Source organism: Camelus bactrianus, chromosome 11, assembly GCF_048773025.1.
Source record: "Camelus bactrianus isolate YW-2024 breed Bactrian camel chromosome 11, ASM4877302v1, whole genome shotgun sequence".
NCBI classification, from domain to species: Eukaryota; Metazoa; Chordata; class Mammalia; order Artiodactyla; family Camelidae; genus Camelus; species Camelus bactrianus.
In genome coordinates this window covers 68,652,341-68,680,060 of record NC_133549.1, presented here as the reverse complement: position 1 = coordinate 68,680,060, position 27,720 = coordinate 68,652,341, and the positions used below count along the sequence as shown (strand labels likewise).

The 27,720-nt window shown below is 40.0% G+C and overlaps 4 protein-coding genes and 1 long non-coding RNA gene across 19 annotated transcripts in view; 3 read left to right on the top strand and 2 right to left on the bottom strand.

Annotated features, from left to right (window-relative positions):
• The window catches only part of CFAP70 (cilia and flagella associated protein 70), a 71,789-nt gene extending 64,115 nt beyond the window's left edge, over nt 1-7,674 (top strand). For all 6 annotated transcript variants that reach the window (XM_074374184.1, XM_074374186.1, XM_074374185.1 and 3 more), the window contains 3 exons: nt 431-532; nt 5,994-6,041; nt 7,329-7,674. In XM_074374184.1, coding sequence (XP_074230285.1) covers nt 431-532; nt 5,994-6,041; nt 7,329-7,409 — 231 coding nt within the window. In that variant the 3' untranslated portion in view covers nt 7,410-7,674. The remainder of the gene's footprint in view (nt 1-430; nt 533-5,993; nt 6,042-7,328) is intronic.
• On the bottom strand, nt 7,055-8,699 carry LOC123619181 (uncharacterized). Its single transcript, XR_006727720.2, has 2 exons — nt 8,412-8,699; nt 7,055-7,500 (listed from the first exon to the last, which is right to left on the bottom strand). It is a non-coding gene; the product is annotated as an uncharacterized LOC123619181 (long non-coding RNA).
• A 49-nt stretch (nt 8,700-8,748) lies between these two features.
• Nucleotides 8,749-10,357, top strand: MRPS16 (mitochondrial ribosomal protein S16). 2 transcript variants are annotated; one of them, XM_045522728.2, is made up of 4 exons: nt 8,749-8,942; nt 9,110-9,303; nt 9,385-9,645; nt 10,114-10,357. In XM_045522728.2, the coding sequence occupies exons 2-4, from the start codon at nt 9,222-9,224 to the stop codon at nt 10,245-10,247; spliced, it is 477 nt and encodes a 158-aa protein (XP_045378684.1). In that variant the 5' UTR covers nt 8,749-8,942; nt 9,110-9,221; the 3' UTR covers nt 10,248-10,357. The 2 variants fall into 2 exon arrangements, with proteins under 2 accessions (XP_045378684.1, XP_010961476.1); XM_010963174.3 differs by lacking the exon at nt 9,110-9,303 and having other exon boundaries at nt 8,754-8,942.
• Nucleotides 10,358-10,503: 146 nt separating this feature from the next.
• The window catches only part of DNAJC9 (DnaJ heat shock protein family (Hsp40) member C9), a 40,880-nt gene continuing 23,663 nt past the window's right edge, over nt 10,504-27,720 (top strand). For 2 of the 3 annotated variants that reach the window (XR_012510299.1, XM_010963179.3), the window contains exons 1-4: nt 10,504-12,835; nt 12,998-13,138; nt 13,710-13,964; nt 15,762-15,848. Coding sequence is in view for 2 of the 3 variants with exons in the window: in XM_010963179.3 (XP_010961481.1) it covers nt 12,656-12,835; nt 12,998-13,138; nt 13,710-13,964; nt 15,762-15,848 (663 nt within the window). In the remaining variant the exon portion in view is untranslated. Of the gene's footprint in view, nt 12,836-12,997; nt 13,139-13,709; nt 13,965-15,761; nt 15,849-16,209; nt 21,593-27,720 lie in introns of those variants that run through there. The other variant, XM_010963178.3, reaches the window with a different exon arrangement.
• FAM149B1 (family with sequence similarity 149 member B1) overlaps nt 18,403-27,720 on the bottom strand; it is a 52,681-nt gene continuing 43,363 nt past the window's right edge. For 3 of the 7 annotated variants that reach the window (XM_045522718.2, XM_074374193.1, XM_074374194.1), the window contains 7 exons: nt 26,857-26,963; nt 24,238-24,462; nt 22,782-22,905; nt 22,418-22,543; nt 21,499-21,560; nt 19,876-19,954; nt 18,403-18,761 (listed from right to left, as the gene is read on the bottom strand). In XM_045522718.2, coding sequence (XP_045378674.1) covers nt 18,420-18,761; nt 19,876-19,954; nt 21,499-21,560; nt 22,418-22,543; nt 22,782-22,905; nt 24,238-24,462; nt 26,857-26,963 — 1,065 coding nt within the window. In that variant the 3' untranslated portion in view covers nt 18,403-18,419. Of the gene's footprint in view, nt 18,762-19,669; nt 19,955-21,498; nt 21,561-22,417; nt 22,544-22,781; nt 22,906-24,237; nt 24,463-26,856; nt 26,964-27,720 lie in introns of those variants that run through there. The other 4 variants (XM_074374192.1, XM_010963176.3, XM_045522723.2 and 1 more) reach the window with 4 other exon arrangements.

Below are 27,720 nucleotides of genomic sequence, written 5' to 3'. Positions count from 1 at the left end.
TTAACCTCAAGAAAGGGATGCACAATGTAAATGAAGAACTACAGATGTGTCTGACAGCCCACTGTGTCCAGAGAAATCACTGATCACTGCACTCATGATAGTGAATCCTTCTGGTTTTCCAACCTGGCACCTGAAGCTCCATGATTCAAGGATGCCCTGATGGGCCTGCTATGGAGGGAAGGAAGAAGAGAGGCATGTAAGCTGAGAGCCCAGCTGGCAGGCCTCCGGATTCTCCTACCTGACTTTTTAATTAGTGTAGTTCTACTTTAAACTGGTTCATATATTGGAACACCACCACATAAGATTTTGTTTGAAGAAAGAGTTCTTTTGCTAAAAATAAAAGACAGTATTTTCAGCTAAATAAACTCCAGCTGGCTTATGTGAAAAGTACTCTTACTTAACAACTCATGCATCTTCTTTTTCTGTCAAGCTGGAGGAGCTCACAGAGGCTGAGGATGCTCTCTCTGAAGCCAACGCGCTAAACAACTACAATGCTGAAGTATGGGCATATCTGGCTCTGGTCTGCCTGAAAGTGAGTGTTTGTTATCCTTACACAATGTCTTTGTAGGGCAAAGAGGTGAGGGACCAAGTAGAAGAAGAAGTAGGAGGAAGGCCACCAATCACTAATGCATGATAGTTTGATGAGCTTCAGATTTGGTCATTATACTGATACAAAGGAGAGGCCATGACTGGGAAGCGTCTACTTAGCATGTGCTTGTAAATCATATGCTTAGGTACATTTGTCTGGAAAGGAGATTCTAAAAATGGGAGTGAGGCAGTTTGGTTTTGTGGTCTCAGGCAAGTGGGATTGGGGTGGACTAGGGTTGACTGCCAGGGGAGGTTCCAAGTGGGGTGGGCTCCCTGTGACACTTTTTGAGCTGCTCAGTAGACCCCAGCCCAGGCCACACAAACCAAGCCCAGCCTATGTGCCCTGCCCCACGATGAAGGAGCACATGGGGATGAGGTCTTGGTCTGGGGTTGTGAACACTGCATGGGGAGCTGTGTAAGGGCAGCGCAGTGGGATGGTGGATTAGACTTGGAGGAGGCGAGATGTTCACCTCTGCCCTCCTCAGCACCTCTCTGCCTCCCCGTGCTCTCACATTCAGGAGCTCAAGCCTGGGAACTGTATAGTCATTCCACTTATGCTGTCGAGCTACCAAAAATGTCATATATGGCCTCGAAAAGCTATTAAAAGTCCAATGATAAAAATCAAGGCTAAGTAGACTATAAGGTTGCAGGCATAAATGAATTACTAACAAAAGGACGAATAGAAATCTCTGATAGTTTTCCCAAAAGATTTTATCAGTTTAAAAATGGACCTGCCCCCTCCCCCTCCCAGGTGACATGAGTCAGCGCTATGATGACTGGGAAATTCCCTGAACGTTCATCAGAAAGCAGTAAAGGACCAGTGTGCCCATGGTGGAAGTATAGTGACCTCTTTGAATCTGATGATGATTATTAAGATTCTGATAGCTATTAGGGTATGATTATTCCCCTATAATGCCCCACTTAGCCCGCTGCTGAACAAAGTAGGTGAGGGCATACAGTGCGATTTGAGAAAGGGAGCTGAGCTGATGGAGAATAGGAACCAGGATGAAGTTGAAGATGATGAGGTAGAAAACAACAGCTATGAGGGGCATGGTCCCTCCCCTGCCTGGTTGGCCCAGTTCAACAAAGTAGTTGAGGACATACAGTGCGGTATGAGTTGGTTTGAAGGATAAGAAATCCCCCCAGCAAATTCCCTCCAGAGGTGAGGAGGCATCACCAGACTGCAAAACCAAGGGATGTTGGGGAAAAAAAACCAGTCACAAATAGGAAATTAAGTGTAGATAAAGAAGAAATGATCATGAATTATGAGACTGAAGAGGTGTATAATGAGAACTTCGAAAGGTGTGCAAAGATTAAAAGCATATGAGAGACAGGAAGCTGAAAGACCTGAGCAGCTTCTCAAATATTAAGACAGTCTGTTTGTTGAAAAGTGCTGCCTTGAACACTGTGCTTCCTGAGGATTCAGAAGACCCTGAGTTGGAAGAGGAAGTTGAAGATGAAATGGAGGAAGTAGAATGCCTCCTTGCAAGAAGTGAGTCCCTAGGCCCCTGATACCTTCCAAAGGAAGGTTTAATCAGGAGGCTAGAAGGATAATCAGGATGCCACCTGAGAGCTCAGTCCCTCCCCAACTTATTGTCTGGCCCACCAGAAATAAGTACAAGTTAAAGCATGGTGAATACAAGCCCATCCCTGTGGTTTACCAGTTGAAATATCAGGATGGCTGTGAAAGCACTGGTGGCAGGTTCTGAAGCAAACACCATGGGCTAAGCAGGAGGGACTGGAGTCCAAGAGAGCCTCTCACAAATCACTGGAATGAATATTACTGAAGTGTATACTCCGCAGGCAGCTACAGTCCCGAAGGCCACGGAGCGTAGAGCCGGAAGCATGGAGTCAATGCACTGCCCTACCTCTTACCTTGGACCACCTATTAATGTATGCAACGGGGATTTCTCATCTATAGAATAGATGCCAACTTTAACAGTGCTGTGGTGAGAACGAGTTAATTAAAAGGAGTGAACTTGTTTGTTAAAAAAAAAGATATTTACATAGTCTCAAGATATTTCCCAACAAGATATTTATTAATTACAAGGGAGAACACAGTAATGTTGTAGCAGAAAAACCTGGCAGATAATAGTCGAAACAAATGGTCAAAGTTACCATCACCATCATTGGGATAAACAGCATATGCCTCCTAATAGGATGCACTGAGAACACAACATTGTTTTTGTGGTGTTCCTGCCAAAAGTTCATAACTTGATATAATCATGGAGAAATATCAGACAAATATAGATTGAAGAATATTTTACAAAGTAACTGCCCTGTACTGTTGAGAAATTCCAATATCATGAAACACAAAGAATCAAGAACTCCCAGTTAAAAGAAACATAAGACATGAATATTGAATACAAGACCCTGGATTTTCTTTTGCTATATAAGATATTATTGGGGCATTTGGAAAAATCTGAATGAGGTCTATAGATTAGATAATAGTATTATATTTATACTAATCTCCTGATTTTGATCATTGTACTGTGGTTATAGAAGAGAACGTCTTGATTTTAGGAAACTTACTGAAGTCTAAAACTGCACCATGTCTGCAATTTACTCTCAAATGCTTCAGGAAAAGTTAAAATATATACTTACATATGTGTAAATGTATATGTTTGTGGATGTGTGCATGTGTATACAGAGAGGAGAGGACTATTCTTATAACTTTAATTGGAAATTATGTCAACAATTTAAAATATAATTCATTAAGATAATGCAAATTGATACACACTACACACCTATTAGAATAGCTTAAATCAAAAAGACTGACAATACCAAGTGTTGACAAGGATGTGGAGAAATTGGCAGGGTTGCAAATTAGTATAACCACTCTGGAAAACAGTTTGGCAGATTCTTAAAAAGTTAAACATATACTTACCATATATCCCAGCAAATTCCACTTCTTGGTATCTTAGTCAAGGAAAGTGAAAACATATGTCCACACAAAAATTTCTCTCTTTCATTTCAGCATTTAATAGTAGCCAAAGACTGGAAATACTCGAAATGTCCATCAGTGAATGGATAAACAAAGTGTGGTATATTTATGTAATGGACTACAACTCAGCAATAAAAATGAAATTCTGATTCATGCAACAATATGGATGAACCTCAGAAACATTATGCTAATTGAAAGAAGCAAACCACAAAAGAGTATATACTATATGTACCATTTATAAATATGATATTAGGAAAACTATAGAGACGAACATATATCAGTGATTCTAGGGCCAAGGGTAGGAATGGAAATTGACTGCAAACAGGCACAAAGGAACTTTTAGGGAGTAATAGAAACCTTTTAAAACTGTATTGTGGTGATGGTTGCACAGTTGAACCTTAAAATTAGTGAATTTTATGGTATGTAAATTATACCTCAATAAATCTATTTTTAAAAGATTATACAGCTCCCCCCCCCCAATGAGAAATAAATGAACTGACTATTCAATAAATAGTGGTGGAGTAATTGGCTATCCATATGAAAAAAAAAAGCAGTTCCTTACCTCACACCAGACACACAGACACACACACAGCCACACACACACACCCCACACACCACACAATTCCAGCTGGTTTAAAGGCCTAAATCTTAAAACTTTAGGCTGTTTAGAAGAAAATATAGAGAATACCTCTTTGCCCTTGAGGTGTGCCAGGTTTCTTATGGCTGTAAAAGCACAAGGCAAAAATAAGAATATCAATAAATTAACAACTTTTAAATTGGAAATTCATGTACAACAAAGGGCACTAGAATAAAGCTTAGGGACTTTCTTTATTATAAATATTTGCAGCATTTATAACTAATAAAGGATTAATATTCAGAATATAGAAATAGTTTATACAGTAAGAAAAAAAACCCCTACAATCTGATTGAAAAATGGTCACAGGGTAGAAATATATAATTGGCTGAAGTAAAAATTGTAAAAGTCAATAAATATATGAAAAGAAGTTCTGCTTCACTAGTAATCATGAAAATGCAATTTAAAATTATTATGTGACAGCAATTCACACCCATAAGATTGGCAAAAATTAGTTTGATATCACCCACAATGATAAGAATTCTCCTGATTGCTAGTGTATGTAAAGTGGTACAACTATTTTGACGTGCAACATGGCATTATTTAGTCACATTCATATCTACAACTTAGCAATTTTATATCTAGATACATTCCTAAGGAAAATACCAGAAGACATGTACAAGGATGTTTACTGCAGCATTTTCCATAATAGCAAAAAAAAAATTCTTTTTCAAAATTGTTTTGGCTGTTCTGGATCCTTCCATCCTTTGGGCCTCTGCCTCCCTATGACAGAAGTGAAACCAAAGTAATAATGTTAGGAAAGGAAGATGGGCTGGAAAATGCCCCCGGAATTCAGTGAACTTCAGGTGGGAAAACTTCAAAGTGTAGACATTGTAGGAAAGTCTTTTGGGTAATGACGTCTTTTGTGAACTAGTGAAAAATGCATCAGACTAGCAATGATAAGGGAATTGGACTTTGATATTTTCTAAGTTCCCTTCTAACCTGAACAGTTTGTGGTTTTCAAATTTATGTATTTAAGCTTTCCCAAGTGACTTTGCATACTGTGGCTAATTTGTTATGCTCAAACTTGTGAAGTGTCATAGTGAATTCATATTATTCTTACTTAAGTGCTACATGAGTACTTCATGCAAGAAACAAGTAGGAGAAGTAGTATTCTTGTCTCATATCCAGATCTGCATGGAAGTAATTCCAGTATCTGCTTTCTCTAATGCATAGAAACAGGGTATATTTGGTAGTTAAAAACTTGGACTCTGGAGCCAGACTGCATTGTTTCAAAACCTTGGCTCTCCCACTTACTAGCTTTATAACCCTGGCAAGTTATTTATCCTCTCTGTGCTCAGGTTTCTGTATCTGTAAACTGGGAATAATAAATAATATTGGCACATAAATAATATATAATATAAATATAAATAATAGTGTGTATGAAAGTAAAGCACTTAAAAATGTACACAATTTAAAAAATGTAAACCACAAAGCAAGCACTATGCAATTGTTAGCTATTATTAACAAAGCTTCAATCCTAAGAGAAACAAATGACTTATGGTGCTTTCAGGAAAAATAAAAAAAGAGGCCAAGTTGTCTTTAAGCTTTTTGAAATGGAGATATATATATATACACACACACATACATACACACACACACACACATACACACACACACACACGTACAGACACATACATATATATGTATTTAAGAATATCTGCTTTTCCCTACCACGTTTCATTTTCCTGCTTCCTTTTTGAATTCAGAGGTTCTTAACTAAGAAGACATGGAATTCTCTGCTTTAGGTAGAAATAGCGGCAGTGTATTTTCCCATCATAATGTGTATGATGTGCCATTGTCACCAGGTGGTGCTCTTTTTTTCAGGCTGGACGGCAACTAGAAGCTGAGCAGGCCTACAAGTACACAATGAAGGTATGATGCAGACACCTCTGCTGTTTGTACTGAACTGAGTTTGAGAACCTGGGAGGAAGATGCTGGATTAATTCAGGACTTGACTTTCCAGCATTTCATTATCATGGGGCTGCTGGGTTTGGAATAATCACCCACATATTACCATGGGAGATCTTTTGTTAACCTCCCTGGGTCTCATTTTCCTCATATGTAAAATAACGGTGTTGGTCTAGTCCAGAGGTCAGCAAACTTTTTCTGTAAAGGGCAAAACAGAAAATATTTTAGGCTCCGTAGACCAAGTGGTCTCTATTGTAACTTCTACACTCTACCCTTGTAGTACAAAAGCAGCCATAGACAATACACAAACAAATGAGCGTGGCTGTGTTTCAAACTTGCTTACAAAAACAAGGCTGTAGAGGCTGGATTTGGCTCATGAGCAATCGTTTGCCAACCCCTGGTCTAGTCTATCAGTTATGATTGCAAGTAATTTGACTTGGAAGACAGTTGCTTAAACAAATTAGTTTAATGTTTCTCATCTAATGAAAAGTCCAGAACTGGTACCACAGCTGCACAGTGTCATCAGAGACCTGACCTCTTTCTATCTTTCTGCTCCACCAACCATAGCATGCAGTTTCCATCCCTCATAGTTGCAAGACAGCCATTGTAGCTTCAGCCATCATATCCATGTTTCAGGCACAATAAAGAACAAAGCGGGGAAAGGTCAAAGGGGCCATACTACCTATTTCACCTCCCTTTAGAGATATGACTACCTTACATTTCATTGGCCACAATTGAAATAACCCCTAGCTGCATGGGAAGCAGGAAATGTGGCTTTTTTTTGGCTACATTGCTGCCCTGAAAAGAAATGAAGATTTTGTTAGTAAAAGAAGAGAGAGTGGGTTTTCAGTAGGCAACTAGATGTGTCTACTGTACATCTAGATATTAATATTAAATTCAGATCTGTCTTTGATTTCTTTCTTTCACTTGACAAATGGGAATATTATACATTAGTCAAGATATATTGGGTAATATGGTAAACTCTTTTAAAATAAACTTTATTAAAGTTATTATACAACCCCCCCATTGTGTATTCATACCACATGATGAATTTTCATAAAGTGAATACATCCATGTAACCAGCACAATGTTCTGAGGCCTTTTTAATAGAGTTACTGTGAAATAGAGAATAAAGGAAGAGCCATTCCCACCCCAAGGAACTATGTTTTTCAGTTGCGGCCCGTAAGTGAAGGGTCTCCATGTAGGTACATTGGGTATGAATGTGTCCTTCCCTTCCTCCTCTCGATGCAGCTAAAATTGAAAGATGAGAATCTGCTTGCAGAGATCCACATGGTACAAGAAGCAGTTGGCTTTGGAAATCCATCTTTCTAATATCCGTCCACCTGAAGACTTTTCTGTATGGGGCTCTGAGCTCCTTTCCTTCCCAGAGAAATTAAATCCTGGATGTCTCACCTTATGAGGACTGGGGAGAAAGAAAAAAGAATCTTCAAAAAGAAAAAGAGGATCTTCAACATAAATTGAAACCCACTTATTTATTTCTATTGGCTATCTTACTGAATGTCTGTGCTATTGGATGTTTTACTGGTTAATAGTAAACTGGATGGTAATAAAGTGTAAATAAGAGGTTCAGAATTCATCAGTGTGGCTCTGGAGCTAAAGTATACTGAGGTATATATAAGAATATAATTATGTAATTTATATATATTATACACACACACACACATATACATATATATAAAATTAAGGTATGGTGGGCTTGTTATTAGGGTTTCTCGTAAAAGCTTATCAGGATCACTCTTGAAGGAAATCCCTGGCCAGGTTCACTTACTGTAACTTGGAATTAAGGCATTTTCTAAGGTGAGCCTACAGGAAGCAAGCTATGCTGGGTCACTGCGTTAGGGCAAAGAGTGTATTAGTTATGGCCAGATCCTTTGGATCCAACGGGGAATAGCTGAATAGAGTGGTCTTTGCTGAAGGTATCTTTATGAATCTAAACCACAAAGGCTCCATGAAGAGTCCATTACCCTGTAATAGATGCAAAACTCCTCATAACTGAGAAGCTATTATTCTAGGGCTAGCTACGACAAAGGAACCGTATCTCCTGCCTGTCCTCCTTGATCAGTGCACAGCAAAACCAGAATTAAAGCCCTCCACCCCTTTATTTTTCACAGGAGAAAGCTGAGAGAATAGGGAGGTGGGAGAATAGGAGGGAAGGTGAGAGGCATATTAGTAGTCCTTCTCTAGTCTCAGCCATAACGCTACTTCCTTTATGAAATCTTCCTGAGGCACCAAGGAATTATCAGGTTCACTTTCTCTCCTGCTCACCTCAGAACTGTGTATTGACCACCCCTAATTACTCTAGTATAACCTCACCGTCTCCCAGACAAGACTGTCAGCTTCCTGGGGACAGGGACAGCGCCCTTCCGTCTTTGCGTTCTCCGCACTGTGCCCTAATGTGCTCAAAAAACGTTGGCTGCAAAGATGGATTCATGGAGCAGTGTAGCACTTCTCAGCCGCTCCCGGGAGTCTCCCAATACTCCTCCCTGCGGCAGGGACTCTCAGGCCAGTGAGGGCCAGGAGAACCCACAGGGTTCGGCTCGCACCGCCACCCGAGCTAGCAGTGCCCCTTACTGCAGCAGTTGGAATTCACGTTTGGGGTTCTGGGAAGTGACGGGCGGAGAGCGGAAGAGGTGGGGCGAGTGGACCATTCGCTTCCGGCACCGAGGATCCTGGGTCGGGGTCGTAGAGCGGCGATCCCAGCGGCTACGCTACGTAGACTTTCCCGTGGTTTGTTGGCCCAGTCCCAGGTGGTCGAGGAGATCCGCGCGGGCGGCGGGAAGCTCCGACGCGTGGCAACTGGCGCACAGGCCCCGGCGCCCGCCGGCTGCGCCATGGTCCAGCTCAGTGAGTGATTGAGGCCCCGGGAGACCTTCTGGGCGGTCGCGGGGGTAGGGGGCGTGCGGGACCGGGTGGAACTGCGCTCTCCTAAGCGAGCTAGAGGCTACCCGAACCTGAAACAAACTGCCACACTTTTGACCCTCCCCTCGTGTCTTTTTTTTTTTTTTTTTAAGTTTTTGCGGAAACCCTGTGAGGTAAATGACACTAAGTTTATAGATGAGGCAGCAGAGTTGGGACATGGTACAGAGCCAGTAAATGACAGGCCTGTGCTGAGTGGATTGGGGGATGAGGAAGAAGTCATTTCTGGCTGGAGTGCGTAAGAGAAATTTCACAGAGAAAATGGGATCTAAGCCAGAATTGATTGGAAGTAAGGACATTTCAGTTTATTACCTCTTTTTGTCCATTTTGTTCCTCGGTTTTTGTGTCCTAACCCCTTACTTTTCTACAGCTACTCTCCTCTGCAAGGCCTACCGTGGAGGTCACTTAACCATCCGCCTTTCCCTGGGTGGCTGTACCAACCGGCCTTTCTTCCGCATCGTGGCTGCTCACAACAAATGTCCCAGGGATGGCCGTTTCGTGGAGCAGCTGGGCTCCTATGATCCAATGCCCAACAGTCATGGAGAGAAACTCGTTGCTCTCAACCTGGATCGGATCCGGCATTGGATTGGCTGTGGGGCTCACCTCTCTAAGCCTGTGGAAAAGCTTCTAGGTAACAGCTTTAGCCTTAGATCATTGAGGGGATTTTAAATTGAAGTCAGTTCCAAGATGATGGGAATTAATAACGATTTACATTATTTCCAGAGTAATCAGGGCTGGATTGAGAACTGAATTTGATCTAATTGCCATTTTGAATCTGGATATCTCTTTTGTGGACTCCTTTGTGAGACTTTTTGGGTGACTGAAATTTTATGCTGAGGAATGGGAATGCTGTGTCTTGAATGGCTGTCAGTTTATCTTTTTTTCAAGTAAGGAGACTAGTGTTAAGAAGTAGACGACATCCTTGCAGTAAGTGGAGGAAAGGGAGTTGGGGGGAAGAGGTAAAACATTTTGGCAAGTGAGGAACTTGTTTTGAATCCGTGCACTAGATCGGGTCTCTTTTAGATCTCATTTCAGTGAGGCTGAGTTCCCAGGGAACCATTAACTTCCATTGTTATAATGAAAATCCTGTTACTTTTAGGTCTTTCTGGCTTTTTCCCTCTGCATCCCATGGTGATCACAAATGCTGAGAGGCTGCGACGGAAACGTGCACACGAAGTCCTTTTAGCCGCCCAGAAAACAGATTCAGAGGCTACAGAAACAGATGCAAGCTGACTTCAATGAGCATAGCAGTGGGAACAAGGTTAAAAAGTCCCCTTAAAACACGTGGTGCAGAGCTCTTAGTTTTATTATATTTGGAGGTCAATAAATGGAATTTTCTGTCATGCTCTTCTGCCCTGGCCTGAACAGGGCCCAGGGAGAGGTTTGTTCTTGACTGACATAAAGCTAGGCCTAGGTACTAATTAGGCTTTTCAGCCTTCATCTGGGGAAAGGGTTGTAGCTGTGAGGTGGGTTGTACTTTTGAGTTGGGCCCTGGGTCTCTTGCACAACTTTACAGCCTGCTGCCTTCCAAGACTTCCCTGTTTCAAAGCCACAGTCAGCATGTCCATGGCCTGTCCAAGTAATTCCTTCCTTAATCATTTATGGTCATCCTACCAGCTCAATGATACAATTATTTAATGTTTTTGTAATTGAAGATTTACATTTTCTTGTTCAACGTATTATCTCAAAATTACAAAGGTAGTTTTGTTAGGAGCCTTTAGGCTGTAGTAGCCTCCTTTTTAAGAATGAATAGCTGGAAAAAAAGATAATACTGTAAAGTACTTACATACATTGTAGGTCTTTTACATGCAAGGTTATATGTGACAATTAGAAAGTATCATGAAATTAGACAGGATTATCTCTAATTTATAGGTGGGGAAGCTGAAGTTCAGAAATAGAAACTTGCCCAAGGCTACATAGTTTCAGTTTTGAGCAGCGCTAAGAGTCAGACCCAATGTGCATGCCTGGAGAGCCCTTCCCAACATGTTATATTGTCTGTAGGTGGGGGAGTGAGCAAAAGATGAGAGGCTTTACAAAAGTCCACCTAAAAAGTCAGTGATCGAATCAGGTTTAGGTATCATGATTTGATAATATAAATGACTTGTGCCTCCCAAAACCCCTGAAATAACACATTGTCTATTTCATCAGAACTGCAGGATTTTACACCCACAAGCAAGGATTAGATGGTTTAAGTGCACCCTGGATAATACATATTTTATATTCTGGTGTAAGACTAACATAGAGGAGATTCTAAAGCCCTATCAATGTACCAACCTATTTTACTCTCTGGGTTTTATATTCTGAGAATAGTTACCAGCTACCTCAAAATCTGAGGTCATCAAAGCTCTCCTACAGTTGTCACTGGTTGGCCTCCACTTACTTTAAAGTGACTTTGAAGGCAGGACAGGCAGAAGAAAAGAACTGACTTTACCTGGCATTGATCTTGGATCTAGGAAAGAGAAATGCTTTGAAAACTATAGGAACTCTGGAAGCTTAAAAGATATTAATATACCCTAGAGAGTTTGAGTTCTTTGGAAAAGCTTTAATAGGTACAGCAGAAGAGAATGTTGATCAGTGAGGGGAACTGATGTGAAATGGGAATAATTTTGAGTGACTAAATTTCTGCCAACTCAAGTATTCATTTTGTGCCCTGTTCTATCCTTTGTCTAAGATCTGTATACAGAATCTTCCTGTGTGAGCTCATCCTCTCCCTGATTTCAAGTTTTCTCTAGCCCTAGCCTTGCTTTGGATTTCCAGGCCCAGATTCTGCACTGTCTTGAATGATTGCATCAGCCTGTCTTTGTATCATCTCAAATCCAACATGGTCAAACCCAGGTCTGCACTTTAGAAAGCATTAAAAAAAGAAGAAAAAAGCTTTTGCTTCCACAGCTTGTATTTTTATTAAGAAGGTTTGGATCATGTTATCTCCAAAGTGGAAACTGATTTAGAAGCTGGAAGGTGAAGGAATGATTGTGTAATAATCTAGAAGGTCTATCAGGTAAAGTTTTTAGAAGACCAATATATTGTGCCTTTTGTTTAACGTAGGCTTTTTTCTTGCAGGGCTCAAGGGAAAAGTTCCTACCCAGCAGTTCCATCTTGTAGGCTGCAAAATTATTTGGGCCCTGAGCTCTATGTACTCTTGTCAGATCATCTTTGGAAAAGAACAAATCCATTTATTCTATGTTAAAACATGTGAAATGGCCAGATGCAGATGATTTGCTGTTTTTAATGGAAAAAAGCAAGAACAAAACAGCAGTGCATAGGTTCAACTTGATATAAACGCTCCTTATATTGCATACGCTTCTGAGCTGGGACACTGGGGAGAAAACAGATGCGAGGTTTCCACAGTAAGGGGAGGAGGGCGGCGGAGCAGAGGGCGTGAAAAGAGGTTCCTGCGCTAAGACACCGGGACGCCGGCTTCACTCTCCGCTTCAATCCAGGCTGCCGCCGGCTTGGTCACGCCCCAATTTGCAGCCGCCGTAAAGTGCGGCCTCGTGGCCCCGCCTCTTCCTGCGCCTCTTGTGACGCAGGCGCCCTGGGCTTTTTGCGCGGGAAAAGGAAGCTGTCCGGAGTTCTCCTCAGCGTCTTTGGGGTTTGCCGTTTTCGCTGAGGCAGCCGCCCGCTCGGCGCCGCTGCGGGCCATGGGGCTTCTGGAGCTGTGCGAGGAAGTGTTCGGCACCGCCGACCTTTACCGAGTGTTGGGCGTGCGGCGCGAGGCCTCAGACGGCGAAGTCCGGCGCGGCTACCACAAAGTGTCCCTGCAGGTGCACCCGGACCGAGTGGGCGAGGGCGACAAGGAGGACGCCACCCGCCGCTTCCAGGTACTCAAGGCCCCGCTTCCCCGGCCGCCCAGGCTTCTCTCAGTCTTCTGGCCGCCTGGCCCCGCCCGGGTGGAGTGAGCCCAGCTGGGCCTGGCGTTCTAATCTCGCGGCGCGGTTTCAGGGAGAGGTGCGGCGGTGACTTTTGGGTGCTTCTTCCTGCAGATCCTCGGGAAGGTCTATTCCGTTCTGAGTGACAAAGAGCAGAGAGCAATGTACGATGAGCAGGGAACGGTGGACGAGGATTCTGTTGTGCTCAGCCAAGACCGGGACTGGGAGACCTATTGGAGATTACTCTTTAAAAAGGTAGAGGATTCTGGAGATTTGCTTTTGACTAGTCCCAAGGAAACGTTTATTGAAGGCCTTGCATTTTGTGTTGTGTAAGAATGAGGAATTTTTATTTGGCCTCAAAATATTAATAAATACACAGAATCATCACTGAGGAGACATCTACCTATCTGAAGACAAATTATTACATGTGTATATTCGTACTCAAGCGCATATAACACACACTGAAATGGGTCTCTAATTTTCTGTTGATATAGAGTGATTGTAGTGAATAGAGAGCATTTGATTTTTTTACAGATATGCTTTATTTTACGTTTTCAAATGTATGTCCTGAGTGTTTTTTGGGGTCTTTCCCCACCTTTGGAAACTTCACTTAAATTTTCGTGGTCTGTAGCTTAGCAGTTGTAAAGGTTGGACTAGGGAGGATTTTGAAAAGTCTTTAGCATAGAAAATTTGATTCCATACAATGGTTTCAACTCAAGCAATTGTTTTATTTGGGGGAGAAACATTTCAACATCTGAATTTAATGTGCACTAGTATTCTTTTTATTTAAAATTTTCAAAGTTAAAGCATATATCTTTTTGTTCAGATATCTCTAGAAGACATTCAAGCTTTTGAAAAGACATACAAAGGTTCTGAAGAAGAGCTGGCTGATATTAAACAGGCCTATTTGGACTTCAAGGGTGACATGGATCAGATCATGGAGTCTGTGCTGTGTGTGCAGTACGCAGAGGAACCCAGGATAAGGAATATTATTCAACAAGCCATTGATGCCAGAGAAGTCCCATCCTATAATGCCTTTGTCAAAGAATCGAAGCAAAAGATGAGTGCAAGGAAAAGAAGGGTAAGATTTTGAATGTTATTTATTATTTATATCTTGACTGTTACCAAAAAATTTTTGAGGATATTTACAACAACGAAAATATATATATGACTGCTGAAATAAGGGTTAACGTGTTTTATAGTTTGCATCTAATAAAATGAGTATTTTAGCTCATTAAGAGAACCTTTTTCTTCCCCTACTATATTGTACTCATGAGAATTACACTGCATGGATTATTTAAATAATGTCATTTTAAATTAGTACTGAAATAGTCTTCATATGGGCCAATTTTTGTAGCTTTGGTTAAGTATTACTCAGGAGATCAAGTAATAGAGTCCAGAGACATAGGCTAGACAGTGATTCTCATTTGGTTAAGGGATGGGGAGAAGGTGACAGACACTGTCTTTTTTTAAGACTGTGTCTTATTAATTCAGATTCCTTTGTTCTTGCTCAGATTGATTATTGAGCTGGGCCCAGAATATACTTTTTAAAACAATTTAGTTTACTTTGATGAAGGTGTCTTTCCAAACACACTTCAAGGTACACTTTTGTGCAGTATCAAAGATAGTGGTTTGTGTGTGCTTTACACCCATATTAAACTGTGGAGATGGTGAGGGTAAGGGTGATGGCAGGAGAAAGGAGCTTAAGGACATCTGCGACAAGAGGGAGAGTGTATTCAAGGTAGCAGACATCTGTGCCTCTGGTCCTTTGGCAAAGACCATACTGGTATAGAAGTCACCATCGCCTCAACCTGGCTTTCATAATGGGAACTCCATGGAGAGCAGACAGTGTAAGATTTTAGTTCTTTGTTGGGTACCTTACTTTGTATGGCTGAATTGGGGGTGGAGGTAGGGCTGCAGCTTTTAGATATGAGATACAGGAGAAGGCTGACATGTGTGCTGAGTTGAGAGAAGTGGCAAGTTTGTCAGGATCATCATTTTGGCTCATAGGCTACATCTGTCTAGATTCAGGCTGACAGTTTAAGTTGGTAATCATTTTTTTAGGTGAAACTGAACACAGCTGTGCTCAGTAATAGGCTATTAGCTGGAGAAACTTCCCGAGTTTTGGGGAAGGGAGGTAGGTGGCATAATTTTGAGACTCTTACAAACTTGGAGCGGGGAATACAGTATTAAAAGAGATAAATTGAATCCAAGGACTGAAAGTAGACAATGGAAACTGTCTCTTTATAATTCACTGGGGGGTTGGGGTCTCTTATAGTCTTAGTTGTCCTGAAGGAAAGAATGAACTTACTAACCTTTCCCAAAGTATTCTTGTGGTATTTTGGAATCAGTGCGTTAGTGAACTTTGGCAAGAAGAGCTGGCTTTGAAATCAGGCAAAGAAAGGTTAAAACTGAATTTCTTAGCATTTATCCTAACTACCTTTGGGAAATTTTGAACCAGGGTTGCTCTCAAAGCTGCCACCAGTCACCTTAGTAAAATTGGGTTTTCAGAGGAGTCTGAGGTGCCTGTTTATTAGAGCAACATTTTGAGGGCATCCTTGGTTAAGTGACCTTTCCTTACTCTCCTTGCATTTTGTTTTCCTTCCTGTCACCATGTGATTTATGAAACCAAACTACCTGCTTACTCTTAGCAAGTAAAAATAGGGAAAACTCAGAAATGCTTATTGGAATCAGAGAATCTACTGCTTGCTCTCAGCACTGTTGTCTTTCAATGAATGACACACTTATGTAATTTTATCTTTTTTATCTATGTAGTCCTCAAACTGAAAATCTTAACATAGATTTGCTTTTGGGAAAGAGTGTGTATTTTTAGTATTTGCTGGGTTGCTATGGAGTCTCACGTGAATTTCTGTTTTAGGCTCAGGAGGAGGCTAAAGAAGCAGAAATGAGCAGGAAGGAGTTGGGACTTGATGGAGGAGTAGATGACTTGAAAGCAGTCATTCAGGTAAATTTGGCAAGTTGTGAAAGTAGCTGCTACTTCTTTCATGTTCTGATTCCTACTGCTAGTATTTTCTTTGGAGAGTATGTATGGTGTTGTGGGCACTTTATTTTCTTTTCAGATATAAGTTATGTACCATGTATTCATCCTTTTAAAGTGTACAGGCCAATGGTGTTTAGTATATTTATCATTTTACAACCATTAGCACTAGCTAATTCCAGAACATCTTCATCACTCTAAACAGAAACCCCTTATCCATTAGCAGGCACTCCCCATTCTGCTTTCCCACCAGCCCTTGGCAGCCACTAAGTACTTTATCTCAATGGACAGTCTTATTTTGAAAGCTTGTGTTTTAACTCTCAAACAGAGCAGACAAAAGGATCGGCAAAAGGAAATGGACAGTTTTCTGGCTCAGATGGAAGCAAAGTACTGCAAACCTTCCAAACGAGGAGGGAAAAAAACAACTCTCAAGAAAGAGAAGAAATAATGGAATTTTCTCTTCAAATGTCCTCAGGTGTTAACTGGTACCATCGTAGGCAAGGTATAGTCAAGATTTGAAGACAAAAGTCAACCCAGCCCTTGAGAAAAGTCATCTTTCAAGCCTAAATTATTCAGATGAACTAAGTAAACCAAGCAGAATCTCTCAACCTAATCTTAATATATCTTAGAAATATTCTAGAAGTATCCTGACATTCCTCCTCTTATGATGGAATTTGGTGGTGATCACTGAGGGAACAGGGGAGGGTGGTATACTTCTTGACAGAATTGCTTCTGTGGGTCTTCTGTACAAGGAGCTCTATCTAGAGTGCAGGTCTGTCCACACCTCCTTTAGCAGTTGTCATTTTGCCATGCAGGAGTGAGTTGCAGAGTATCCAGTGATGTGTGTATTTATTAAAACAGGTACTCTACCTAGCTAGAAGGCCTTCAGCACAGTGGCTGGACATCTGTCTTCCAAATACTTGCCAGTTTGCCTTCAGTCTTAATATTCTTGCGTAGACTCTCTCCTTTTTGTTTTACTCAACCGGTTTTGTACTCTTTGCTTGATGTATATCGGACAAACGGGTTCAGATTACTTGCACGCATCTTTATAAGACTTATACGTGATTAAATAAGTAAAATATGACTGTTAAGTTCTGGGGGCTTTTTAAATGATTCCAGTGTGTTCATTTTAGATGATCTAGAGAAAATATGAATGGTGCTTAGGATAGAGAAAAGAGAAGAAAAGTAGTCCTAGTGAGCATTGTAGTAGATGCCCTGGTTTAAGTAGCATAAAGAGATGTTGTAATCCTGCCTGTAACTGCTGAATATCCTTTGTCAGGTCACTGAGTTTGTCTGAACTTGTTTCCTTATCTGTAAAAGGGTAAGGGAGGTGGGTTAAATGACTTGTTAGAGGCTCCTTCTGTTAATGCTTACCTTGAAAGGCAAGCCATCTTGATCCAGTGGTTTGGTATGTACTCATGGTATTGATTTGTGAGAATAGTACAGAGATTTTCACTTATATTTAGTTGAATTGGTATAAATTCATTAGAATATAGAAGTTTTTAGAGACTCCTAATTTGTTGGCCAATATATTTAATACCATATGCATAAAACAAGCCTTCTGTTGCTGAGATTCAGTTTATCTGAGGTAAGCACATGACACGTTTTCAGCTTTTGATTACAAACAAGTTAAATAGTCTTTTTAATTGTATTAAAAATATAATTTAATGTAGATTGTTTGAAGCATCTGTCTTTATAAGATAGCATTAGAACACTTTGATATAATAAAAAAATTACCCCAATTTATGATCATTTGAATTTATCAACTCTGAAGATTAACAATAAGCTCTTAAGCTGATATGATCATCAAAATTAAAATTCAATGAAATATAAATTTAAGCCATAGTTAAAACCATTGCTGCGTTCATGAGTGCACTCAGGAAAGGTTCATGTTAAAATCAGAAGAATGTCAAAGTTCTCTTCCTCTGCTCTTAAGATGTGTTTATACTGGACTTATTGCCAGAGTTTCTGAAATTTTAAGGAATTGTGTCTTGTTGGCTCACTAGTAGAAAGATGCTGTAAATTTTTTAATTGCCTTTCTTAGACCTGCAGGAGAAAGTCTGGCAAGGTGAGTTCAATATTTGGAAAAACTATACCACTGATGTACTTTAAGAAGTAAAGAAGCATACATAACCTGGTATCAAGCAGCTGTTATGAGGCTGAGCTGTTCTATCTGAAAAAAAATGCACTATGACTTATTACATGAGTTACTTTACACCAGTACTCAGCATTTATGTCTTTACTCACCCTTGCCATATCTATCTGCCTATGGGATTGGACATCTAAAGAGAAAGCTTGAGGAATGAATGACATCTGCTTGATGAGTAGCTCAGATTTTTGACAGTGCTGTCCCCTAAAAATGACTTAGAAGTAATACACCTTTCCAGAAATTAACACAAGCATAAGTATTCCAAAGCCAGTGATAACTTAATGTTATCAATCACTTGCTAGTTTTTGTATATGTATGGTCTGATAGAATCTTATAAAAATTGAACTGATAATTGTTAACAGACAACATGAGTAGTGATTTGGGGGTAATTATTTGTCAGATCTTTGGGTACAATCTTTACTGTCCAGTGGAATGGTTAACTTATGCTGAAAGAAGACAGTAACTGGAGGTAGAAACAGTACACATGTAATCTTTGGCTCATGCTGTTTTTTTCTCAGTTGTACCAAAATAACTCTTTGTGAGGATGGTTTCAGGTTGTCTCTTGTGTACAAGCTCTGCATCGTGAGATGACTGAACGCTGATTCGTGAAATCTTTCCACGTCTTTCCCTGCAGCCTGAAGCGGGTTCTTATTTGCCCTATGGTCCCTGCCTGTTTCGAGAGATTGGTCCACCTCTGTTTTGTGATTTTGTATACCCATGTGACTGAGGACCTGTCAGAGAAAGATGACATCATAGAGTAACATTAGTAGACATTCTGGATTTGATAATCTCAAGTTCATACGTAAAGACTTTTTTGCTCCAATTATCAGACTTTAAATTTGGAGACTGAATAAGTAAAGTATATATTTAGTAAGGCAATAAAAGTCACGTTTACATAATTTATGTAAAAGCAAAATCTATATTAGGATATGAAAGCAGTAACCTAATTTTAGAGAATAATGACTAATTTAAAAAAGACTAAAATAAAATGTCTGTTTCACTTACCTAAATATCACACTAGTTATACCTGACTATCAGACATGGTCACATGTAATAACTGTAGCTCAGAGGCAGCAATGCTTCTCTGAGGACTGATCCAAGAACAGAATCCATAGAAAACATTCAGACTACCAAACAGTGCTACTAGGAGCTGAATTAAGAGAATTCATTTGGACTGGAGAGATGGTTTGAGGCAGATTACTTTTTAATGTACTTGTTGATTAATCTGATTATCAACAGGAAACATTTCAACTGCCTGGTAGTTCTAAATTTCATCTACAACATGACAAAATGACCCTGATGGTGGTGAGAAGATTATAGGAAGAATTAAGACATCCTTAAATTTTCTCCCATCACTGCTATGAAAACAGAAACTATAGAATATAACGTAGAATTAAAAAAAAGTTGATGGGATAGAATCAGACTTTGCATGACTTGACATTTTGAATTTCTTTTCTTACCTTGGCCTACTAGGTTAACTGACCAAAGCAGCTTAATCCAGAGCAATATGTGTTTTGCCTACATAATAAAATCTATACAGTGTTTGAATGTTATGAAAATAACTTATTTGGCCTAAACTTTTTAGATTAAAAAACCCAACAGAGTACTGTTTACTTTGCCACAGTGGCAAGAGGTTAATTTATATATGAGAAGACAGAAATCTGGAACTTTTTGGCTTCGTGCAATAGAGTTGTCCTCTATTTAAAAAAAAAAATTGTATCCCATATTCCAAAGTAAACTTGAGGTGATTTACAAAGATGTAGAAAAAACAGGAGGAAGGAAAAATAAACATAGAAAAGAGCAGGGTCTTAACCACATGATATAAAATGAAAGCCATGGCTCCACCTGTCCCTGCAGATCCCCTGCCAGGTCGGGCCTGATGAGGATACTCAACAGCACACGAACGATGATACTGTGTATCCGGCTGAAAAAGAGAAAAGATGGGACATGTCTTACAATACAACTTCTCCTAAAGGATAATGTGTTATGTGGTTTACAAGGGAAAACCTTGATATTGGACAACAATGTAATTGGCATCGTCTGCCAACCTAAGGGACAGGTTGGCTGAGTGCATTCTTGCATTCCAAGTGAAAAATCCCAAGCCAGAAACCCACAGAGACATTGTTAACTTGTAAAAATTGATGAAAGTTCTAGAACTTTATTGATAAGCCTTTGAGAAAATCTTAGTATTTCTAAATAATCCAGATGTCTAATGTTTCTAAAAACTGCCTGCTGACTGCTTAAAACAACAGAACAGAGTCTTTTTAGCAACATTGAAACACTCATACTTTACCTCCATGCTTGAAATGTGACTCTCAATGTGGAACTCAAACATTTCAAAATTACCTCAAGGCATTTAAAATTCTTTAAGATGTGACTAAAATATTTAAATGCAGATATTAAAAAAAAAAGCTATCATTGTCATCCCACTGGTACTTCTGGAATAAAAATCCCTCTCAATATCCTGTCAGAGCATTGGTATTAAGAGATTTGAGCATTTTTCTCCTGGTGATGCCCTATGTTTTCTATCAGGGATAGGTAAACTTTTGTAGAAGGCCAGTCAGTAAACATTTTAGGTATTGTGGTACAACCATCATTGCAGCTATTTAAGTTCAGCTATTGTACTAGGAAAGCAGCCATAGACAGTACAAAATTGAATGAGCATAGTGGCTCTGCTCTAAGAAAACAATGAAAACAGGCAGTAAGTCCAACAGCCCATGAACCTTATTTAGTTTGCTGACTCCTGTTCTAGATGTGAACATGAAGGAATAGAGTGAGTCTGGCAGTGCCAGCTAAGGACTCAGATCTAGTGCCCTTAGTTACACTGAGCTACTAGTTCATCTTTTCATGACAACAAACTGGAGAGTAATAGCTAAGAAGTTTTTACTTTTGTTATTGTTACAACTATCTGGGAAAAAAAGAGAAACTGAAATGTTTTCATGTGTTTCGTTTTAATCCTAAGGCAGCCAAAAATTGTTAGATAGTAGAGGATCAAGCTATGCAAAATTGGGAAACACTGCTCAACAAATGTCCTGGATCAGATTATGAGAAGACATATTTAATAGAGGTTCTCATACTTTCTAAGAAGAATCAGAATCAGAAATGCTTACATTTTCCTTTTGCCTGTGTTTTTTTGGGGGGATATCCCCCTAAATCAAGCCTCCTGAGGTCTGTTGGTTTGAATGGTGTCCCCTGAAAATTTATGTCCACTTGGAACTCCTCAATGTGATTATTTGGATATGGGATATTTGCAGATATAATCAAGTAAGATAAGGTCGTACTGGATTAGGGTAGATCTCAAATTCAATGACTGGCATCTTTATAAGAGGGAAATTTGGACACAGAGGCACAAGGAAGAAGGCCATGTGAAGACAGAAGGAAAAATGAATCGTGCAGCTACAAGCCAAGGAATACCAAGGGTTGCTGGCAACCACCAGAAACTAGGAAGAGGCAAGAAAAGAGTCTTACCTAAAGCCTACAGAGGAAACAATGGCTCTGCTGCACCTTGATTTTGGACTTCTAAGCTCTAGCTGAAAGAATAAATTTCTGTTGTTTTAAGCCACCCAGTTTGTGGTTATTTGTTATAGCAGCCCTAGGAAACTAATACAATGTCCCATTCATTCATTCTCACCACTCTTCTAGTGGAGGGAAGATTACAGTGTTTAGGTTGATACAGTTTAAGGGTTATGATTTGAGAATAGGCTGCAAACACTACCATCTTGAAAACAGTGTAGGATGTGGGTTCTTGGTGCCTGATTCCTGGGCCCTAAGCATGGCCCAAGTAACCGAGCCCTCTTGCACAAAGCAAATGAGGTGGGGCTGAGCTCTTGGCCTACAATTGGGCAAAGTCAGAGCATGACCTCCAATCTCCCAGTCAGGTTTTTTTCTATTGTTTAAAAGTAAAAGGGCTAGTAAATACACATTAAATGGTAAGGCAATATCAGCATTTCAAGTATCAGTTTGAAAAAAGAAAGTCTTAACTTGCCCATTCACCAGTCCACATCGTAATCTGATAACCACTTTGGGTGTAATTCCCTAAGAGTAGTGTTAGAGAATGAAGTTAATGGTAATCTGATAAGCACTGGGGTTTAACATTTTTTGCTTATTCTCAGAAATATCTAAACTTTAAATTGTTTAGAATTTGCAATTTATGTATAAGGCATTTTACCTTATTATTTTTACAAATTAAAAGAATGAGTGGCAGATACCAGTTATAATTTCAACAAAATGTACTTAAAATACTATTTTTATTGTTAGAACCTCAGCTTTTATCCTTAGAGTTGATTAAGCCAGTATGTAAAGCCTTAAGTCGGCCAACCTACATTTTTTTTCCTTTCATTTCTCTTTCCCCAACTATCAAGACCATAGAGGAAGTACGTCACTCTACCAAAAATGATTGAGTTGTGTTGGGTCTGGAGAAAAAGTCAGGTAAAAGGAGCCTCTCCTGGGGCTGCTGATAATTAGGCTCATCCACCACTGCACTTCGAGCTCGACTGGAATCGCCATGGGTTTTCTGCAGACGAGACAAAAATCAGAAAGTTAATTTGTAGTGGGAGCTGTGCATGTCTTACATCACCTTTAGTAGGTATGGTAACTGCAGGCCAAGCAGTTCCAGTTTCATTGTCATAAATCAGAATTCAGTTTGTACTTCTGACAAAATATAGTACAAGTCAAGACCAGAGCACGGATCCTGCAGAATTACTGGCCCTGAGGTTTTATAAGCACATGGAAAGGCAATAGGAAAGACATACCGCTTGCCTTTGTGGCCCCACAGTGCTCAGGTGTTCCGCTTCAGCTGTGCCAATAGGTGGCAGCAGATTATTTCGACTCAGGGGCATTGGTGAGGGAGAGGAGAGCGAGTCAGCCGCCGCTGGGCTGCGAATCCCACCAGCAAACATGAAGAAACGAAAGCGTAAAGTTACAACAATACAAGCAAACTGATTAGAATCAAATCGAGCCGGTGAGTTTAATGTCTGCACAGAAAGCTTTAGGCTGCCTATATATTTTTAAGTAAAGAGATCTTAGTGATACAAATACAGATTTGTAATTTCTCATCTGATGGAATTCTCCACAGTTCTGGGCCTTATAATAACTATAATTCCCAGGTAAAGTTCCTAAACTTTTATTTCCTTAAATGGGATTTGAAACAGTTTGCAGTGTTACTCATACCCAAGACAGTAACTGAAACTGAATGATACTTTCACATCCCAGAAAAAGCAAAGCAACTTATCTTTCCACTTTGAAGAAAGCACTGTCAGAGGGGGTGAGAGACTAATTATACATCAAGGCCATTCATACCCAAGTGACTATATAGCCATACTGGAATAGATAAAAGCTACAGCCACATAAAGTAGTGAGCAGCTGAGGAGAACCCTTGTGTCCTAACAAAGACTTACGGTGGTTTTGGACGTCTCTTTTAGTGAGTCTTTTGGGTTAAATTATAACAAGAAATTTAAAAGGCAAAATCAAGAAGTAACACGTTGGGAGAGAAGTACAGTGATGTGCTAAATTTGGAAGCTGAATTCAAAACAGTTGTGGACTTCCTATTTCATACCCTTGATCATAGTCTTAGTAATCAACCATTCTAAGATGTTTTGTAAATCAGCAACTAATGAAAGAATTTTATTTTAAAAACTGGGCTTTAGGTATTTTTTGCATCATGAAACTCAGAGTGTCTAGTGAATGAGGTGGGAAAAGGGAAGTGAATATGTTCAGTGTTATTCCTAAGATGGGCCAAAGGACATTTTTCCTAGTATATAAGCAACTACTTGTCTGAGGTTTATGAAGCTTTTTATTGTCAGTGGAATAAAAGGATCCCCATGGTGTAGAAAAATATTAAAGGCAAATTAGCTATTATTTTGGAAAGAATTTCACTGAGCATATTCCCACTAAGGAAAATATTTTAATAATATATATATATTTTTATTCCTTTGGTGAGTACTGCTAGAGTAATCTAGCCAACATTTTATTTGTAGAAATATAAATCTTTAGCTAAATCAATAGGAAGATCCAGTATCTTTATTTCATTCAAATTTAACCCCTTTTTTTCTGTATTAGATTTGAACCAGAGTGCAGTCCATCATAAGAATATGTAATGGTTAACTTCTAGGCGTATATTTCAATCTTACATTTAAATTCATTCTCTATGTAAAGTTTTTCTTCATTAGTTTTACCATAGTTTCCAGAAATTCTGCTTTTGAAACCTACACTCGGGATCCTCTGAGGATTTCTTCCACAGGTCTTGGTGTTCCAGCGCGTGAATGGCTTGTGCTGATGGGATGAAGGGTACGTGGTGGGGGATTGCGTCTCCTGGCGGACTGCACTGTATATGACAGAAATGATGTACTAAGCTCCAGGGCTCGATTTGGCCAATTTCGAGTTGAAAGGATGGTACTGGACCCAGGCCTCACAAGTAGCTTGTCATCAAGATCTCTAGTGGCCAAATCAGAAACCCACAATGAAATCAAGATTGCTCTGTACAGGGAGACAGGTCTCAAATGGTAAAAAGCCCTAGACTGAAATTCATTCATTCAGGAGAGCAAAAAGAGAAACCATTCAGTAAATAACCAAGTTTCTAGAAGCTCCATGATATAGCTCAGGCATGAGAATGTGTTCTTAAAAGAAGGACATCAGTTCAGTCATACACATAATTTACTAGAATGGAGATTTGGGAAAGCAAGTCCATTATTCACCTGCCATCACAGTCGCTTCTTCAGTTACTGGTAAAGTGTAACCTATAGGGTATCTACTCCAAAGTGCTTCCCAAAAGTTTACCTCAGGGAGTGAGATTCTTTTGTGCTGAAGGAACATCACCAGAAAGACTTAGTTGAAAGGCAAATATTGCTGCTTAGAAGTGGTGTGACACCAGTGTGGCTCCCACTGCAGAGATTATAATGCTGAGCTAGTTGGAGCCTACAGGGGTAAGGGTTTGGGTTCCTTGGAAAGCTGGGAGCAGGCAAAGGGTCCAGAACCTTGTGCAGCTCAGGGCAGTAGGTCCTTATTTGCATAAACAACTGTGAAATACAACACTTCTCTCAGTACTCTGATGAATAAAATACCATGCCCAACAGTTTGGTAGCTTTAACTCTGCCCTGTAGGTTCAGGGATTTTCTTTTTGTTTTTTAAGCAGATGAGAAAACATTTGATTCTATTGTAAGGCGCCTAAGAGATAGTATTTACACCATGAATTGGAGGGAAAGTGAAAGAAGAAAGCTCTGCCACGTGCTCTTGGCTTTCAGCGAGTTCCTCAATCTTTCAGGCCACTTCGGTGTCCTCTAGTGCAAAATATGCCTCAGTGTTTGGAGAACTTTGAAGGGAAAATGCCTGTCGTGGAATAGGGCTAAACCTTGAGTGTTACTCTCAAGGGATCTTTCTAGTCTTCCTGACTCCCTAACCATTCACCTGGGCCTTTTCTTTACACACCCTAACTGCTCTCTAATTAGAGGTTTAGGCCTTAGCTGCTCTTTGTTCATCTTTATTTTTCCTTGGGACTACTCATTCATAACTCTGGATTTGTCATGTCCAGACTACTAGGTCAACTGCTAGATCTGACTTCTTCCATATTTCCCGTGAGATGGCCCGTCATCCCACACCCCAGAATCATCTCTGTCTGCAAAACAAGCTTCCCTTGAGCTTGAAATCTCAGAGTTGACTTTGATTCCTCTATTTTTACAGAATTTGATTTCTTTTACAGTATCTCCTAAAATATTTTATTCCTTTTTTATTCTTTGCTACAACTTGAGTATTGACCCTGAGCAGCCTGAACTCCTACATTAGACTCCTTACCTTTCAAAAGTTCCCCCTGCGGCAGTCTATGTTCTACTCCTGTGAAACGTATCTTTCAAATTCCTGATTTAAATATATGTGCTCCCCAACTGAACTCATACCTTGCTGGTGGGAGTGTAAAATGGTACAGTTTGGAAAACTGTATGCCAGTTTATTATAAAATTAAGCACACAGTTAACCTATCCTATAGCACTTTGACTTCTAGGTATTCACCAAAGAAAAATGAGACCGTAGGTCCACAAGAAAGACCTGTGTAAGGTAGTTATAGTGCTTTTATACAGAACAGCCCCAACCTGGAAACAGCCCAAGTGTTCATTAACAGAAGAAAGGATAAACAGATTGTGGTGTATTCTTACCATAGAATACCACTTGGCAGTAAAAGAGAAGGTCACATGCAACAACATGGATGGATCTCAAAAACATGACATTCAGAACCCTCCACAGTCTGGTCCCAACATTCATTAATTTCAGTCTTTTCTTTCCCACTAATCACAAACACTAGCATCCATTTTAATTCTGGAAGATTGTCAGTGGTCTTTGGTCAGAACATTTAAGTTCTGATCTGTTTCGTCCTATCCTATTATAGCAAAAATGGTCTGCTTTCTCTTCTAAATATTTGTATTTTCCTATCTCCAATCCTTTCCCCACACATTTCTATCTAGAATAGCATTGCTGCTCTTCTCTGCTTATCCAGACTTCCATCTTGCAAGGACAAGTTCAAAATCTACACTTATCCACCAAAATGCCTCCCTTTTTGTGGTCTGCCATAGTGCTCACACTGAGTACACATACTTGGCACTCAGTCACAGGAATGCCCTGTAGGATTAGGTCTCTTTACCCATGTGTGTCTTCTCTTTCCAGTTATTTTATCAGCTGCTTGAAGGTGGAGACCATTTTCCTTAGATATTTTTACTCCCCATGTGTTTCTGGTTGCTTGGTAGGTACTCAGTACATGCACATTGACTGACTGACTTTGCTTTCCTTCTATTTCTCAGTGATCTACTTAAACTCTATAGTCTATTAAAATTTTATACTTCTTACAGGAGCTTGTCCATTAGGGAGAGATTTCTTGCCTGTAGAGGCATCCCATGAACCAAGAGACCGTTCACATTTGGCTGATGAACACTTGCTGCTTGACAGAGACTCATCTACATGTAAAAGAAGATGTTATTATTGGTTGGTGAAGATACTTAGTTTCCCAACTTTGCCAAAAACTGGTATTTCCAAATTAGGTCATTTATACATTTTTCTCCTATGTCTTAACATCTTGGCCAATAGCCCAGCTGAGGCCCCAACTCTACTGTCAAGATGACAGGATCAGAGTACTTTCCTCTCCATTTCTAAATGACAGCAGGTTGGAGAACCCTGATCAATCCAGATGAAAGCAATTAACAACCACTCTCACAGGGGAGAGAGGACCTTTGTTATCATTATTTACATTACATTAGAAAACATAAAATATGGTACAAAGGTAGAAGAAATAAGAGTAAACTAATACAATCGCTTTCACCATCACACAGTCCTATATTCTGCACAAGCTAATCCTTTCTCCTACTAAACTACCCCTGGAGCACTCAGCTCTCAGTGATAATCTAAATTCCGAAGACTTTATTAGAAAGTGTTAATCTTATTTTTTCTCATGTTAGCAGGATGTAATCTTACTTGGACTTATATTGCCACCTTAGTGTCCTGTTTATTTTCCCTCTCAGATAGTCATTTCAGTGCCCTTTTTGGCCAGCTCCTACTCTGCGAAAGCCTGCACCTTCCTCCTACTTTCTCTCTAGTGTTTCTATTAATGCTTCTCCTTCCTTTGGTCACTGACAGCCAGAACCATGTAAGTTAACTATTTCAGATTTAGGCTACCTAAACCATAACCAGGCAAGCTCAACATGCAGAAGTATTTTA